Source organism: Sycon ciliatum, chromosome 6 (assembly GCF_964019385.1).
Source record: "Sycon ciliatum chromosome 6, ocSycCili1.1, whole genome shotgun sequence".
Classification (NCBI taxonomy): Eukaryota; Metazoa; Porifera; class Calcarea; order Leucosolenida; family Sycettidae; genus Sycon; species Sycon ciliatum.
Genome location: NC_088648.1, coordinates 18,034,992 through 18,050,544, shown reverse-complemented (window position 1 = coordinate 18,050,544; position 15,553 = coordinate 18,034,992). Strand labels below are relative to the sequence as shown.

At 46.8% G+C, this 15,553-nt stretch overlaps 1 protein-coding gene across 1 annotated transcript in view; it reads right to left on the bottom strand.

Annotated features, from left to right (window-relative positions):
• Positions 1–15,553, bottom strand: part of LOC135820098 (macrophage mannose receptor 1-like) — a 40,757-nt gene that overhangs the window by 5,464 nt on the left and 19,740 nt on the right. The window contains exon 4 of the mRNA XM_065333407.1: positions 10,782–11,026. Within this exon, the coding sequence (XP_065189479.1) occupies positions 10,782–11,026 (245 nt within the window). The remainder of the gene's footprint in view (positions 1–10,781; positions 11,027–15,553) is intronic.

Here is a 15,553-nt window from a genome sequence, read left to right as displayed (position 1 = left end):
TTTCACCCCTAGTTAAAATTGCTGACAATCTACAGAGTTGATAAAAGAGCAATCATAACAACACAATACAGGTAATCAAGGTGAAATACAAATGTAGTAAGACAGTGTGTATCAAGTGCCTGTGGTACATTTTTAGAGCATTGAATGTGTAGAAAAGTTTCTTTCGACTGCAACTGGAAAACAAACAACCATGAGCAAAATTATACAATAATTTTATAAAAGCTAAAAAAGAATGCATGGGCGATAACCGTTTGAGAATAATTGATGTACCAGCGCAGAGAGACGGCAAATATAAGAGTACAGTGCACGTGGAAAAACATGTAGCGCAAAGTGGTTGTCAGACGAACATTGCACATACAAATACAAAGCAACACCACACTAGTTCATTATGAAAATGAAAAAGAAGGGCAACAGCTATTCCGGGTGACTTTGCAGACTAGCCAGCCTCGATAATTTGAAAATCTGCGAGACCGCTACAAAGGGGGCAACAAACAAATCCAACAAAACTCTGACATACGCCCGCCCGATTCCCACAGACTCACTTTCCCCTTCTTAATGATAGCTTGCATAGCGTCCTACCGGTAGGACGCTGGAAATCACGCTGAGAAAATCTGAACGCTTGAGATATTTTTTTTTGAACTGGGTTGTTGTAATCTTTGGACTCCTTAGCAGTGGCGCAAGACGCGAGCACATGTTCTGCGCACTGCGCATGCGCAAATTTTCATTGTCAAAATGCCTACATTGATTCAGGTCGGAACGCGAGTAACTGTGCCAGCGACGACTTTTGATCATGGTTTTTACGCACACGATGAGGATCGATGGTCATTCTCCGCTTACGGAGACAGCTGGAGAAGTGCGGAGTGTTTGGGCACTGTTTTGAGTGTGACTTTTGATCGAGAACGATGCAGAATAAAGTGGGATTTGGACAGTACTACATCGATTGTAGCCGTTGCTGACGTTCGTGCAGCTGCAGAGTCCGACCCGTGCGACGACGGAGCAAGAGGTAAGCGTAGAATTGTTCGTCCCAAGCGTTTTGAGGACAGCGACAGCGATGTAGCCGATCAGCCTAGTAATAGTCGTACCTGTGCAAATAGTCGTAGTGCAAGTTCTGGATCTGTGCGTGCTGCACGTTCTGCTCTGTCGTCCAATGTTCCATCGAGAAAACGCCGCCGCTCTCCAACTCCAGAGCCTGACCAATGCTTGTTTGACGACGACGATGATACTTCACCGTTGTCAGTAAATCCGACTTCCCAAGACCCCGTATCGACGCGGCGACAACCTGCACTAGCTGCACTCGATGGCGACGACAGCAGCTCAAGTAGCTGTTGCAGTGACGACGATAGTGATTCGGATTCATCGGAATGTAGGAGTAGTGAAGGTTCGAGTCTTGAAGACGCTCCCACTGTTCTTCAGGCACATGGTTTGGACTGGACATTGGGTGACATAGTGATCGATCAGTACAAGGATATTCCGTACAAAGCGAAAGTAAATGCTGACAATTTGCACACAATGAATGAATTGGACGCCTGGATGCTGTTCTTTCCGCACGAGGAAATGGATGAGAAAGTGAAGTGCACAAATGCTCACCTGCGTGACAAGCGGAAATCTGTAACCCGCGATGAGTTTTACAAGGCGATAGGTCTCCTCTACCTGATGACGCTGTGTCCAGTACGTTGCCAACGGCGTGACCACTGCAGTGTGACCGAGGGTCTCCTTCCAGCACCAGCCTTCGGACGTCGATACGGCATGGGAGCAAATCGCTTTGAGGAAATTCTTGCTGCCATGCACTTTCGTCCACCAGTCAGCGGAGACACCAGGCGCGGCTGGAAAATTGTGAGCCCCCTCATCGACATGTGCAATTTGAAGTGGCAGACTTCAATCCGGCCCGGCCACAAATTGACGGTGGACAAGTCAATGTTTGCTTGGTACGGTCGTGGTGGTGACATTGGCGGGATGCCCACAGTCATCAAAATCAAGCGGAAGCCGAAAGGTGTGGGCTGCAAAATTAAGTCCGTTGCTGATGCGTCCACCAACATTATGCTTGCGATGGAGATCAACGAGGGCAAAGACACCATGGCTACCAAGAAGTGGCAGAAAGAGTTCGGTGCTGGAACTGCCACAACTTTGCGACTGACGGATACATGGCATGGCTCGGGAAGAATCGTGTGCGGCGATTCCTGGTTTGCATCCGTCAAGACAGCAGTCGCTCTTATGAAGCATGGGCTCTTCGTTGCGGGTGTTGTCAAGACGGCGCACACAGCCTTCCCGTTGAAGCTCCTGTCCGCGATGTGTCCTTCTCCGAAAGGCCGCTTCGTGTCCGCAACCGCGCAGAGGGACGGCATAGCACTGAATGCCGTGGCATGGCGCGACAGGAAGGTGCATTCGTTTGTCAGCACGTGCGGGACGACTCTTGCCGGAGATCCTGCCAAGAAAAAGCGGTATGATGACAACTTCATTTTCCCATTTCTGCTGTGGCCTCGACAAGATCACCCACTCGGCATTCACCACTCGTCTTGCGGAGCAACTGATCCGCTACAACGCCCCGCAGCAGCCGCAAAGTCAAACAGGTGCTGCGGAACCTGAAGCAGATCAGCCTGACAGCACCGAGCATCGGTTGGTATCCCTGTCTGAGGTCAGCGGCAAGCCACACACACAGCGTAAATGTGTTGTGTGCAGGCATGTCCGCGACTCGGGCAGGAAGGCGAGCTACTATTGCTCCACGTGTGGGCCGAATGCCGTGATGTGCTCTCCGGCCACGGGACGCACGTGCTTTCAATACCACATCGTCCATGGCCTGCCACACTGAGTGAACGTGTGTTCAGCCTGCTATGCTCATGCTTGCATCTATATTATTTATTTTTCATTATAACTCCTTTTTCCTACTGTTGCCAAGGGCGTTCTACTGTTGCCACGGGACGTACGTGCTTTCAATACCACATCGTCCATGGCCTGCCACACTGAGTGAACGTGTGTTCAGCCTGCTATGCTCATGCTTGCATCTATATTATTTATTTTTCATTATAACTCCTTTTTTCTACTGTTGCCAAGGGCGTTGCCATGGTACCCGGCAATTCAACATTCGACACGGTCGTTATAATGCATTGCTTACATCAGTCAGCCTGCTATGCTCATCTTACATTATTTATTGTTCAATATATCTTCTTTTGTTCTGCCGCTTCCACGGGCGTTGCCATGGTAGCCTGCGGTAGTACTCCTCCAACCGCGTCCAAATTTTCAGAACTTCACCGAATGGCTCTATGTAGTGTGTGGTTTCAATTTTATGGAAGACACTGGTATATAGCCAGTGTGGCATGTCTGTGTATGATGGTCCTACGGGTAGGTCCTACCGGTAGGACCAGGGTCTATGCAAGCTATCATTAACGGTGCATTGAAATGGACTGCAGCATCGCGGTAGTCTTTTCCACTGGCATGAACAGGATGCAGGCTGCGCTGAAGAGCAAGGCTAGCGAGACTGGTAGGATAATTAGTGCCAGACAGACGGCCACCTGATGCATGCTTGCACTGTGAGAACAATGTCTCGATAGCACTTCCAGAGACACGAATGGGGATTATGTAATACCCTGGATGCCGTGAGAGGAAATTCTCGCAGAATTCGATGAACCCATACCTGACGAGTCTGAGAAGATCCCATGTCTGCCAGGAGAGGAACAGCTTCTGAGTGGGCACAGAAGGAGTGAAAGAGGGGTGATCCTTTTGCAAGGTCATGAGCCACTGATCAAAGAAGCTGAAACCCTCCTTCATCTTCACAATGGCAGTGGCATCAATTGCAGAAACATGGCAGTGGGACAAAATGCCCTTCTTGAAGAACAAGTTGCATGCTTGCAAATAATTGATGGTTGCCTGCACGTTGATGGCATCAGGAGGGCTAGGGCTCCGGGCCACGTACTGTTTGAGTTCACTCAGTACATGCTCTTGCTGCATTATCTTTGCCGGATGGACATTAAGTTTGGTCCAAGCATCTCGCCAAACAAAGTTCTTCCGAAGGGCAGGAACTTCACGGGGCAATCCTTTGGCTGCCCTCTCAAACTCACGTGAATACATGTCAATGATGGATTTCCACCCAAACGGCACATCATGGTGGACGAATTGCTTTGCAGAAGACCCTGGCCGGGAGGAGAACAAAGAGTTAATCATATTCTTCAATTGGTGACTGGGGCACATGATGAAAAATAGTCTCTCACCTGGCCAGCAGGGATGGTCCGTAAAGACAGTCACTCTGCTCGGATCACTCTCTGGACCGTGCGGAAACTGGCCTTTAACGCCCATCATTGTTTTTGCCATGGTCAGATTTGTGGATGCACCATCAAAGACAAGTGCACAGCACTTGAATCTATACACATGGAACAGGCGTAGGGCATCGCGAACACACACTGCGGTGAAGCGTGCATTCAGCGATTTTGGTGCTGATTAGTACAGGCGGATGATATCGAATCTGCCACTCATATCCCGCCATAGGAACTTAAGTATGTACTCCGCACGCTGCTTGCCATCAACAGTGGGTACCTCAAATACATCTTGTAGGCTGCACATATCTGCACTGCTCATTGCCAGACCATACATCTCCTGGGACTTAGAGTTCCATAGCACTTTCGCAATACCCTTCACCTCGTCAAACACGAGGATGCCCTCACTCAAGGGTGCTGGTTTGACCTCCGCTTTTCGCTGAGTGGAGAATTCAGCATATTTTTGGTGTTGCTCCATCATAGCATCCTCGCATCAGCCAGCAGTATTCAGCTGACCACTGACGTAGTGTTTGAGTGATCTGGTGCTCGGGAACTGAAGAACTCCAAAGCTCTTCAGTGACTCATATGCAGCTGGACTGCGCGAAAACACAGCTAGTGCCATTCTGTATGTAATAGCAATCCAACGGTTGGCATGGCTGCCAGTGGTGTTGTCCGCCTGGTCTTTTGCAAATTCAGCCTTGGCACTGGCAATGTTATCTTTCCAGATATTTTCAATGGTGGCACCATGTTCACCCGCATCCCGAACTACATCTTCCAGCACCTCACTGTGCTTCGCAGAGATAGTAGAGCAAACAGGGGCCATTTCAGCACTCTGCTTGCCAGAGAGCAGCATGTCCATGTGCTCGTACCTTTGAAGCCGTCGGACCATTTGCTCCCTGTCCTGGCGAGCAGTTCTCTGTCGCTTTGACTGGGAGTAGGGCGAAAGAAACTTGAATTGCGTATTTGACGAAACGCTCTGCCTCTGCTCAACGTCAGCATCTGTCCTCCCCTCAGCCCGAGACTTTAGTTGACGGAGATGGCGAATCAGACACTTGCAGGCTGAGCATTGTACGACAGCGGACGATCTCTCTTCAATTCTGGCACTTCGGGGCAAGGAATGCCACATGGCGCACTCATCCGAATCAATCCGGTTGAATGGGTACATGGATCACCTAAGGCGCTTACTATCGAACCCCAGTGCTCCAAACTCACTTGTGTAGTTATCGATACCCGGGCGAAACTTCATGTCCGCTGATGGCAGCATAGTTTGCAGGTATGGGTTCAGCACGTTCGGATCACTACGGCAATCTCCAAACTCGTTGCGGCTCCCAAAGAGTACCTCGTAAACGAAATGTCCATCTCTCCTGATCGCTAACCTGACGATAGGAACGGGAGTCTGTGCAGCAGTGATCTTCGCCGAGGTGCAACAAGTTACCTCAATCCATTCCTCTCCAGATAGAGTGACCAGCTCCCTGCACATGATTGAGGAGGCATATTCCTCTCCAAGTTTCAATATGTGAGTAGAAACATCACGCAGTGTGACTCCACTGGAACAAAACGGCAGCGTTGTAAAAGCACTTGATGTGCATTCCGCAAACGTCTTGGGGTTATTAACAAAACACTCCATGTCGATGAGAAGAGATTTACAACAGTGTTGAAAAACATAGACAACGCACACAATTATTTGCAAACAAAGACATGAAGTGTGGCACCTTCCTTTCAAATCTTTTGGGTTTGAAGCCATGTAGTGAGTTGTGTACTTGAATACAACACATTGTGTACAATACATTGTACATTGCAATGAATATACCTGTATTCTATCTGTGCACCCGTCCTCAAAGTGAGAATGAGTACCAGGGTGTTTTTCGCTCCTAGCGGGTCTTTGTCTCGTTCGTCGCGTAACCTTTTGACCTTTATCACGTGATGTGAAGTTCTGCCGTCGCAGTACACCATAGAGGTTGTGCAGGCAGTTGCACACTCTTGGGGTTATGTACTCTTGGTATCGGTTATAGCGTGGTCGTGTAAAAGAATATACTGCCTACAAGAATGAACTCTCATGTTTTCATAATCATAACATGGATTTCAAGTGCACATTTATTCTTACAAGCAATTTTATAGTACAGTAGAATATATCGGTCCTAAGAATGGACTTTGTGTAGCAAAACATACCAGGTTAGTACAAAGTATATCGCCTGTAGTAATAATATCCGTCCAATTCAGTTCCGATCTGACTCGCGTTGGGTCGTAGTTCTGCAGGTTCAACTGTTGTGGTCATGTACCTCATGTTGCATAGCCACATGGTAAGCCTATGTGACTATGACCAGCCGCATGCACCCAACACTACATTGCATGTACGATGATCTTCCTGCCTCTGCGCACATGCACATGATACTGTGTAGCAGGAAATTTTCGGACGGAAATATTTTCGGACAAAGCCGAATTTCGACCATTCGTACGGATTTTATTTCCATACAGTGCTGCATGCTTCATGCATGCATTCGCCAGCAGTACCCATATAGTGTACATAATTTCACATGAACAAATTTTAGTACGGAATTAATTTTAGTACAGGTGGAATCCTGATAATTCGAATATGGCTTAATTCGAACGTACCGCTTAATTAGAAGTTTTTCCAGGACCGATTTCTATCAATACGAGTCCCACATAAAACATTCTGATAATTCGAACCTCGAACTGGATATGTCCGGTTAATTCGAAGTCCCACAGATTCCATTTACATAGAAAATGTGTGGGATTTGTGCTGATAATTCGAAGTTAGCAAAGTGTAATTCGAAGTTCGCTGTACATTGTACTGGTCAGTTCAGTTTGCATAAGCAGGCTGTGCCGGTCAGGTCAGTATCCGCGAAATCTGTGTCTGAGGTCCATAGCGCAACTCTGCGTGACCATGAGAGCATTTTGACATACATATTGTGTTGTGGGTTCATGTTTGGATAATTAGAATGTCCGGATAATTAGAAGTTTTTTCCTGGCATTTGGAGGTTCGAATTATCAGGATTACACCTGTACAAAAGAGGCCGTGTACGAAATCGTACGAAAATAAATTCCGTCCGAAAATTTCCTGCTATACAGTATGTCAATTCTCAACAACGTTTTCGAAACACACCAAGGCATCGAAGTCGGCAAAGGCACCCTCATCCCGTTGCAGAAGCCGGGAAAGCCCAAGGGCCCTACTGCTAATCTCCGTCCGATCATCCTGCTTCCATCACTCAGGAAAAGCCTTTCTCTCGTTATCTTGAACAGAATCCGTCCGGGAGTGGAGAAGTACCTTTCACCCGGGCAGTCCGGCTTTCGCCGCAACAGGTCGACGGCGGATGTAGTCTGGTGCAAGAGGTGGCTTTCGTCGATTGTGGAGAGATTCAGTGCAGAAATTCATGTCCTCGGCCTTGATTTCAGCAAGGCATTTGATACTGTGAACAGAGAGAAGCTTCTGCAAGTACTCCGCAGTGAGCAGATTGCTAATGACGACGAGGTATGTATCATTCGATACCTCATGGCCAACACGACACTTGAGGTGAAGATAGAATCATTTAAGTCACCTGCATTTCCAACCACAAAGGGAATACCACAAGGAGACGGACTTTCACCTGTGCTGTTTACGGTATACCTCGAAGCTGCACTACGTGATCTTCGATCAGCACTACCACCAAGACCGACTGCAGATGCGCAGATACCACCGGAAACAGCATATGCCGACGACGCTGACTTCATATCAACGTCCCACACATACCTCCGTAAGCTTCTGGCACTTGCAGAGGACATCTTCGACAAGTGGGACCTGAAAGTCAATGTTTCTAAAACGGAATGGGTCAGGATGTACCTTGAACCAGTTTCAGAAACAACAGTGCACCGTGGTCAAGAGCAATGGAGAAGCATCAGGACTCTGGGCTCTCTGTTTGGCACTGCACAAGATGTGACACGCAGGATTGGTCTTTCTGCTGTGGCATTTGGTCGAATGAAGGCGATCTGGTTTCGGCGGCAACATCTACAAACTAACACCATGGTACGACTCTACAACGCATACGTTCTTCCTATCCTCACGTACAATATTGGCTGCGCAGGCCTCTCTAAGGCACTGGAAAACTCCCTGGATAAGATCCATCGCAAGCAACTTCGGCATATGCTTGGTATATTCTACCCTCGTGTCGTGTCGAATGATGACCTGTATGAGCTTGCTCACACTGAGCCAATATCCGCTATGGCAAAGCGAGCGAGATGGCGTCTGCTTGGACACATCCTACGCCAGCCATCATCGACACCAGGCAATCAAGCAATGATTGCATACGCATCAATGGAGGACGCTGTGAGGCACAGGAGGAGAGCTCCAAGGTCCTGTGTAGTCACCACCCTCCAGCAAGACGTCAAGTTCACCGCCGTCGCATTGAAGACGAGCCGGCACCTCGAAACCCTAAGAAGTTGTGCAGTTGACCGGCAGAAGTGGAGTAACATTTGTTCTGCGGTGGTGTGAACACACATGACCAGCTGTGATTTTGGTGTGGACGCACATGACTAACTGTGATGACCAATGATTTCATTTCATTTACTGTATAGCAGGAAATTTTCGGACGGAAATATTTTCGGACAAAGCCGATTTTCGACCTTTCGTACGGATTTTATTTTCGTACAGTGCTGCATGCTAAATGCACGTGTTCGCATGTATAGTGTACATAACTTCGCAGGGACAAATTTTAGAACGGAATTAATTTTAGTACAAAAGAGGCTGTGTACGAAATCGAACGAAAATAAATTCCGTCCGAAAATTTCCTGCTATACAGTATCTTATTTTTTATTTTTCTAAGAAAGAGCTTTGCTGATGTGGTGTATTGGAACTCATGTGAAATCTACACCGTGATTGTTTTCGTCAAATATCATATCTTCTCTTTTCTCTCTCTGCCGCGGTGCTTTTTGTCACTCCATTGTCGTGAGTTCCCTTTGGAACGTAGACGAGAATTATTATTATTATTAGTATGTCACACTTGATTCATCGTGTGCAAGAAATATCGGAAATAAGAATAGAAAGTCGTTTTTCAAACACCCACGCTATAACCGATACCTACTGTAGTATGGATAAGTTTCAATTTAACTGCAATGGTGTTCACTGGTATTTCTTGTTTTCCTCATTGATTTGCTCACTCCCAGTTGTCCTATTTGTCGTGTTATTTCTCCTCAGTCTCTGCTCACTTTGTATTCTCATATTCTCATCCTAACTGTACAAAATGGAGACCCCTCGATAGACCTAAACGGCCTCTGGAGAATCCTTTAAATAAATTATTTTTTAAAGAAGAAGAAAAACATATAGAGTATGTTGAGAAAGACTGTGTGCAGAACTGCATACATGCATGTGAAAGTACAGGTGGAGTGTGATGGAGAGGATGTGGAGTACTAACTTCTTCGGACGTCTACAGATGTTGACCTTGTTTTCGCGGGCGGTTCTCCAGTGGTGCGCCAAGCAGGAGGTATTTCGCACACCCAACTCAGCTGCCTATGGAAACTTTGGATGTTGCCGAGTTCCTGTCAGCTCATGCTATAAGACCCTGGACAGAGGAACTGACCCAGAAATGACGAACCAAGGGACATATTGACTGTATACAAAAATGAAAATCCCATTGCTCATTTAGCAAACTTCACTTCTCAACTCCAAAAACTGTCTCTTCACTGCGATTCAAATTCAAATTAAGATTAACAATACACCGTGTAATGTTAATCTTACACTTAGACATGTCAGATCAATCCGAAACTTTCAGACAGTGAACATTAGATGTGTTTGATCATTTTTGAACAAAACTGAAATTCGAATTTTTGGTCTCTGGTCATATTTTAGCGTGCTCTGGCTCATTTAAAAAGGCCATGTAAAATATATTGATTGTTTATCTTCAGATTTTCCTGAGAAATCAGGGCGGACGGAAGGTATTTTATTTTATTTTCTATTTGCATGTATGGCTGTATGGTAGGTGTTCGCAACCCCAAGACATGCCTCTTTCTTCACATGATGGTAGTTGGATAGCTTTATGTCACATTAGCATGAAAAAATAATATTAAAAAAATATGCCAGTTTTTTGCTTGGCTCGGCTCACATTAAATTTTCAAGTAAATTTTCTTGTACAAATCAGTAAGGCGGGAACTCAATGCAAAGGTATTAGGGGTCGTCGCAAAAGTTTTTGTCGTCCCTGAAACGAACATGATTCATTTGGGGGGGGGGGAGGAGGTGCGAGCCAAAATCGCAAGTCGACCGACACTGTACATATGACATGTACATGCATGCGGTTTTCGTCGTCCAGCATAGCAAGCTGTGTTCGTTTCAGAGGGAGGGAAGGGGGTCCAAGTACGAAATGGACGATGTTCGTTTCAGGGACGACAGAAAACTTTTGAGACAACCCCTTTATCAATTTGAGTGGAGGCAAATGAATACAGCTCATTGTCGATAAGGCTTGCGAGTGGTCAGCCCGGCATGCTCATACGGCCTGGCATCACCGACATCTACTGAAAACAACAAAGCACTTTTGACCCTGGAAAACTCACCTGCATCCGAAACATTGTATTTGCAGAGAAGAAGTTTGGGTCTATAATCACATGTGTATGTAAACCACAAGCCACTTGGCTTTATCACCACACAGGGCGAGTAGTGTTCTCTGGTGAAAAACGTGTCCAGCCTCTTACAATTAAAGTTACTGAAATAATAGGGCTGGCCAGTTCTCCATTTGTACACTCCGTTTGTTCTAACTAGGGCAATCCATGCCATATCACGGTGCCCGCTGTCTAAGTTGCTGCAGGAATGCATAGGAAAAAAGCCAACAAAAAAAGGGCATAGGCTTGGTATACTATGGTATACTAGCACAAGACCTGGGCTTGGTATACTGCCACAAGACCTCAGCTTGGTATACTGCCACAAGACCTCGGCTTGGTTTACTGCCACAAGACCTCGGCTTGGTATACTACCACAAGACCTCGGCTTGGTATACTACCACAAGACATCGGCTTGGTATACTACCACAAGACCTCGGCTTGGTATACTACCACAAGACCTCGGCTTGGTATACTAGCACAAGACCTGGGCTTGGTATACTGCCACAAGACCTGGGCTTGGTATACTACCACAAGACCTCGGCTTGGTATGCTGCCACAAGACCTCGTCTTGGTATACTGCCACAAGACCTCGGCTTGGTATAGTAGCACAAGACCTGGGCTTGGTATACTGCCACAAGACCTCGGCTTGGTATACTGCCACAAGACCTCGGCTTGGTATACTGCCACAAGACCTCGGCTTGGTATAGTAGCACAAGACCTTGGCTTGGTATACTGCCACAAGACCTGGGCTTGGTATACTAGCACAATACCTCGGCTTGGTATACTGCCACAAGACCTCGGCTTGGTGTACTGCCACAAGACCTCGGCTTGGTATACTACCACAAGACCTCGGCTTGGTATACTACCACAAGACCTCGGCTTGGTATACTACCACAATACCTAGATGCTGTCGTCACTCGCCTGTTTGCACATGTTTCAAGACAGCTTCTTGAATGATCCTCGTTTCGACCTTACCTTGTCTGTTTACTTATTTATTTCCCTCTGAGTCACGTTGGTGCGAACGCGCACGTGGAGATGCTCCAATCTACGGCCACGTCATCTATTCTGTTATTACGAGTGTCCATGCTATTGTTCTACTGACACTGATATTTCTCTCCTTCCATCTAATCGTGTTCTACTCGGCTTCTACGCCTCTCTTCTATGCTGTTTCCGCTTTGAGCGTGTAGTTCTTTGAGCTGCTCTCATGATAAATTGGGTGTCATTTTGGAAAACCCTTTGTACCCGCGATCATGCGCTTGTACAACTGTGCTGTGCTGTATGACTGTGCTATGGCTATGACTGTGAGTCATGCTCGCGCTATGATCGTGGAATATTGCATGCTTGTTAGATATTGCATGAATAAGCATCGTCACAAACTAATGGTTCGCACCAAGCATACATACAAGCATACAAGCAACTGATTATACAGCCTTCTTTCTTCTTTCTTCTTTCTATCAGGTCTTCTAAAGTATTTTACATACCTTTGCGCCATGGCACGCCTACGTTGTTTTCATGGCCCTCATGTACAACATACGGTGTTCTGGCCCGTTTTCCTAGGGCTTGTCTCCTCGTGTCGTCTTCTGGTTCTTTGGTTTTTCAATTCATTGTCTAATGATGAGTTACAGTTTCTGTGAACTAAGGGAACTCAAGATGCGCTCGCGTTGAGCCAAATCGTTCTTACATTCAACCCTTTTGTAAAATGATGCCCTTTGCTTCAGCAGCATCACCCTCTGCTCAGGTGCATTGGCACTCTCCTTCACATAAAGAACACCCGGCTCTGCTTGCGTGACCCTCATGTAGTGCAGCTTGGAGATCTGCCGCACAGGCTTGAAGAAACGGACAAAAGAACTTGTTCCATTCTCGCCACTCAAGCCCTGAGCCAGAAATCATGTGTGAATGGTATCTCTCATGCGAAAAGTAGATGGCTCTCAAGACCATTACAAGCTATGGATTTACCACCATCTTGCGCATGAAAACCCAAACCAATAAATGCGGCTGCATGCAGCACTAAAAACGTAGGCTTGAAAATTCGAAATGCATGGCATGTAGAAGTGACTAGGAACAATCGACAGAGCAAAAGGGGCTTACATGATGAAGGTAAGAAGTACAGTCCATTCTCAAGTGCAAGTTAAGCAACCTGATTGATGATATCAATTCTATTTGGCTCTCCTTTGATGAGTTCTCATAATCTTAAATATGGAACAAAACCAGCTAGTCCCGAGTAACTACTTGCGCCTGTGGAGTTTCGCTGGTCGACTGTTCGTGCCTGTGTTTGCAAGTGTTGTGTGGCCTCGCCTGGTCGAAAACAGAATCTACTACAACTACGAAGACTTCATTCGTGAGAAAATCGCTCCGCCATATGCAAGCACCCAGATGACGACGGCCAGCACTTCGCGACGTCGCAAATATCCAAAGAGAAACAGCCGATTTTCAAGCCCTGCTTAAAGGGAAAGTTCACCCTAAAATCAAAATTTCACAGTTTGTAGATTTCGAGGCGCTGAGTTCGGTGGTGAAGGTCCCATCCCCGTGCGATACCCCGTTCTGGAGATATTTCAATTTGAAATTTACCATGACGTCATGCGGCCGGCGCACACCCCCTCCACACCCTGTGACGTCAAAGAGATACAGGTTCCCGGTCTGCTTGCTTTTCAGTGAGCAAGAAAGAGTGGCGTTTGTGGAGTTTCTTTCTTGCGACCTGAACAGTTTCAACCACGATGCCGGTTTGCTGTGCTGTCGGCTGCTCTAACCAGTCTGGCAAGCCCCTTGGGACCACGGTGCATCGTATTCCGCGGGATAAAGCTCTCCGAGCTGAATGGGTTGCAGCGATTCACCGCGATAATTTGCCACCTACGTTTGAGGAGAGTTGTGCAATTTGTTCGGCACATTTTGAGGGGGGTGCCTTCCAGAGGAACTTGCAGGGAGAGATGGGTAAAGCATGCCGCCGAAAGCTGAAAGCAGACGCTGTGCCATCGATCTTTCCGGACAGGCGTCCCCCAGTGCGCGCGCACACACACACACACACACACACACACACGTGCAAGCACCTGGCTGACTACAAATAGTGACAGTTTATGATTGCTTTGCCGTGTGTCCATTATGCAGGTGTTCCACCGGACTCCTCGGCCAAGTTTTCCGAATACCAGCCAAATGTATTGTCGGTATGCTGCGTAACGGTACAAGCTGCATTGGGGAACAGGGGAGTAGATCTTCCTGCTGTTAGTCTCACATTTCAACGTACAGTTCAGTGCAACAACAGCACGCACACTACAACACAATTATTTTTGAAGAAGTATACAAGCCAATATCCTGGTTATATCTTTGCACCATGGAACAGTATTTTATTTTGATGAGAAAATACAGTTCTCCGATGCAAAATCAACGATAGTATTACACTATTAGCACGTACCGGTTTTCAAACTCAGATGGCTTCGATCCGGCCAGCTGATGGATCGTATCCAAATAGCCGCGCAGTACAATGTACAGTGCGTGCTGGTTGCTGCAGCCTTTCTCGAACAGTGAAGTGCAAGTAATGCAGCCAGACTCCGCAACCAATCGCTACCGATTCCGGAACATCTTTGCAGCAAATGCAGTCGTTCCGCAAAAATTGAACATTTGCCACATTCACACCAGGACGTAGTGCCAGCGTGATCGCAAGGTGGCCAGCAGTCTTCTAAGCAAGCAGCAGGGTCAGTGTCGGCAGCAGCCGCTGCAGCTTTGTCAGCATTTACACCAACTTCATCAGGCGAAATAGCACGTCATAGTACATTTGAGATCAGCGGGAAGAAGATGACGATGTCCACTAATTTAGTATCTGTGTACACGAATCTGCTGTGTGTGTGACTCTGTGTGTCAGGTATGATAATCATCAGATTCTTCTGTGGTTCCATGCCTAGCATGTACGCCTGAACCATCCTGCAAAGTTTGAATGATGTAGGTTGAGCGATCGCTCCGCGAAACATACTTTTTGAAATTTTCTTCATAGTATATCTTCCACCATTGAAATTTCGAATTTCTTCAAAAAAAGTGCTGAGAGGGGTGGATTGCAACATCGATATGGCTTGTTCCAGGCATGCTTTGGAGCCATCTTCTGTTGAAGTAGTGGTGGGGATCTGCCCTGCAACTGCTACAACAAAAAATGATTCGATCTGAGAAAGGGTGAGACCGCGAATCTCGGTTGAATATTGAGTATTTCAAGCCTTTTCATGACGAAGATGGAGTTCTTTTTGGAGATGGATGTCGCGGCAAAGGACATGGTGTCCGACTTCTGGCGTCTGGTGAAGCCAGGGATCATTTGTCGAGTCAGGTTGGCAGCCTATCCATCGGTAAGCTTGTGTTTGGATCCCGTTCTGCTGGATGTGATAGATCACAAACAATTTGATATCGCACAAATTGATCTCAGAATCGTGCGTACGGTATTTTATATTCAGAAAATCCCAAAGTGTCTCTGTGTGGCCGTCCTATGCCACGAGAAACTCCAATCAGGCTCCTATGTCCTCTGCCTTCGTGATTGAATGTCCACTTCATTTGAACAACGAACACAACAATCGAGGACGGCTTTGCAATGAAAAATACAGCTATACTGGAGCTGAAAAAAGAAAGAAAAAAACGTGCTCAGGATGAGACTCGAGTACACCCACACTCTCCCAGCAGGTGAAACGCAATTTTTGTGAAAAATGCGTGTCACCGACTGACCAGTAATTTCGCCTGACGGCTCCGCACTCGCCATC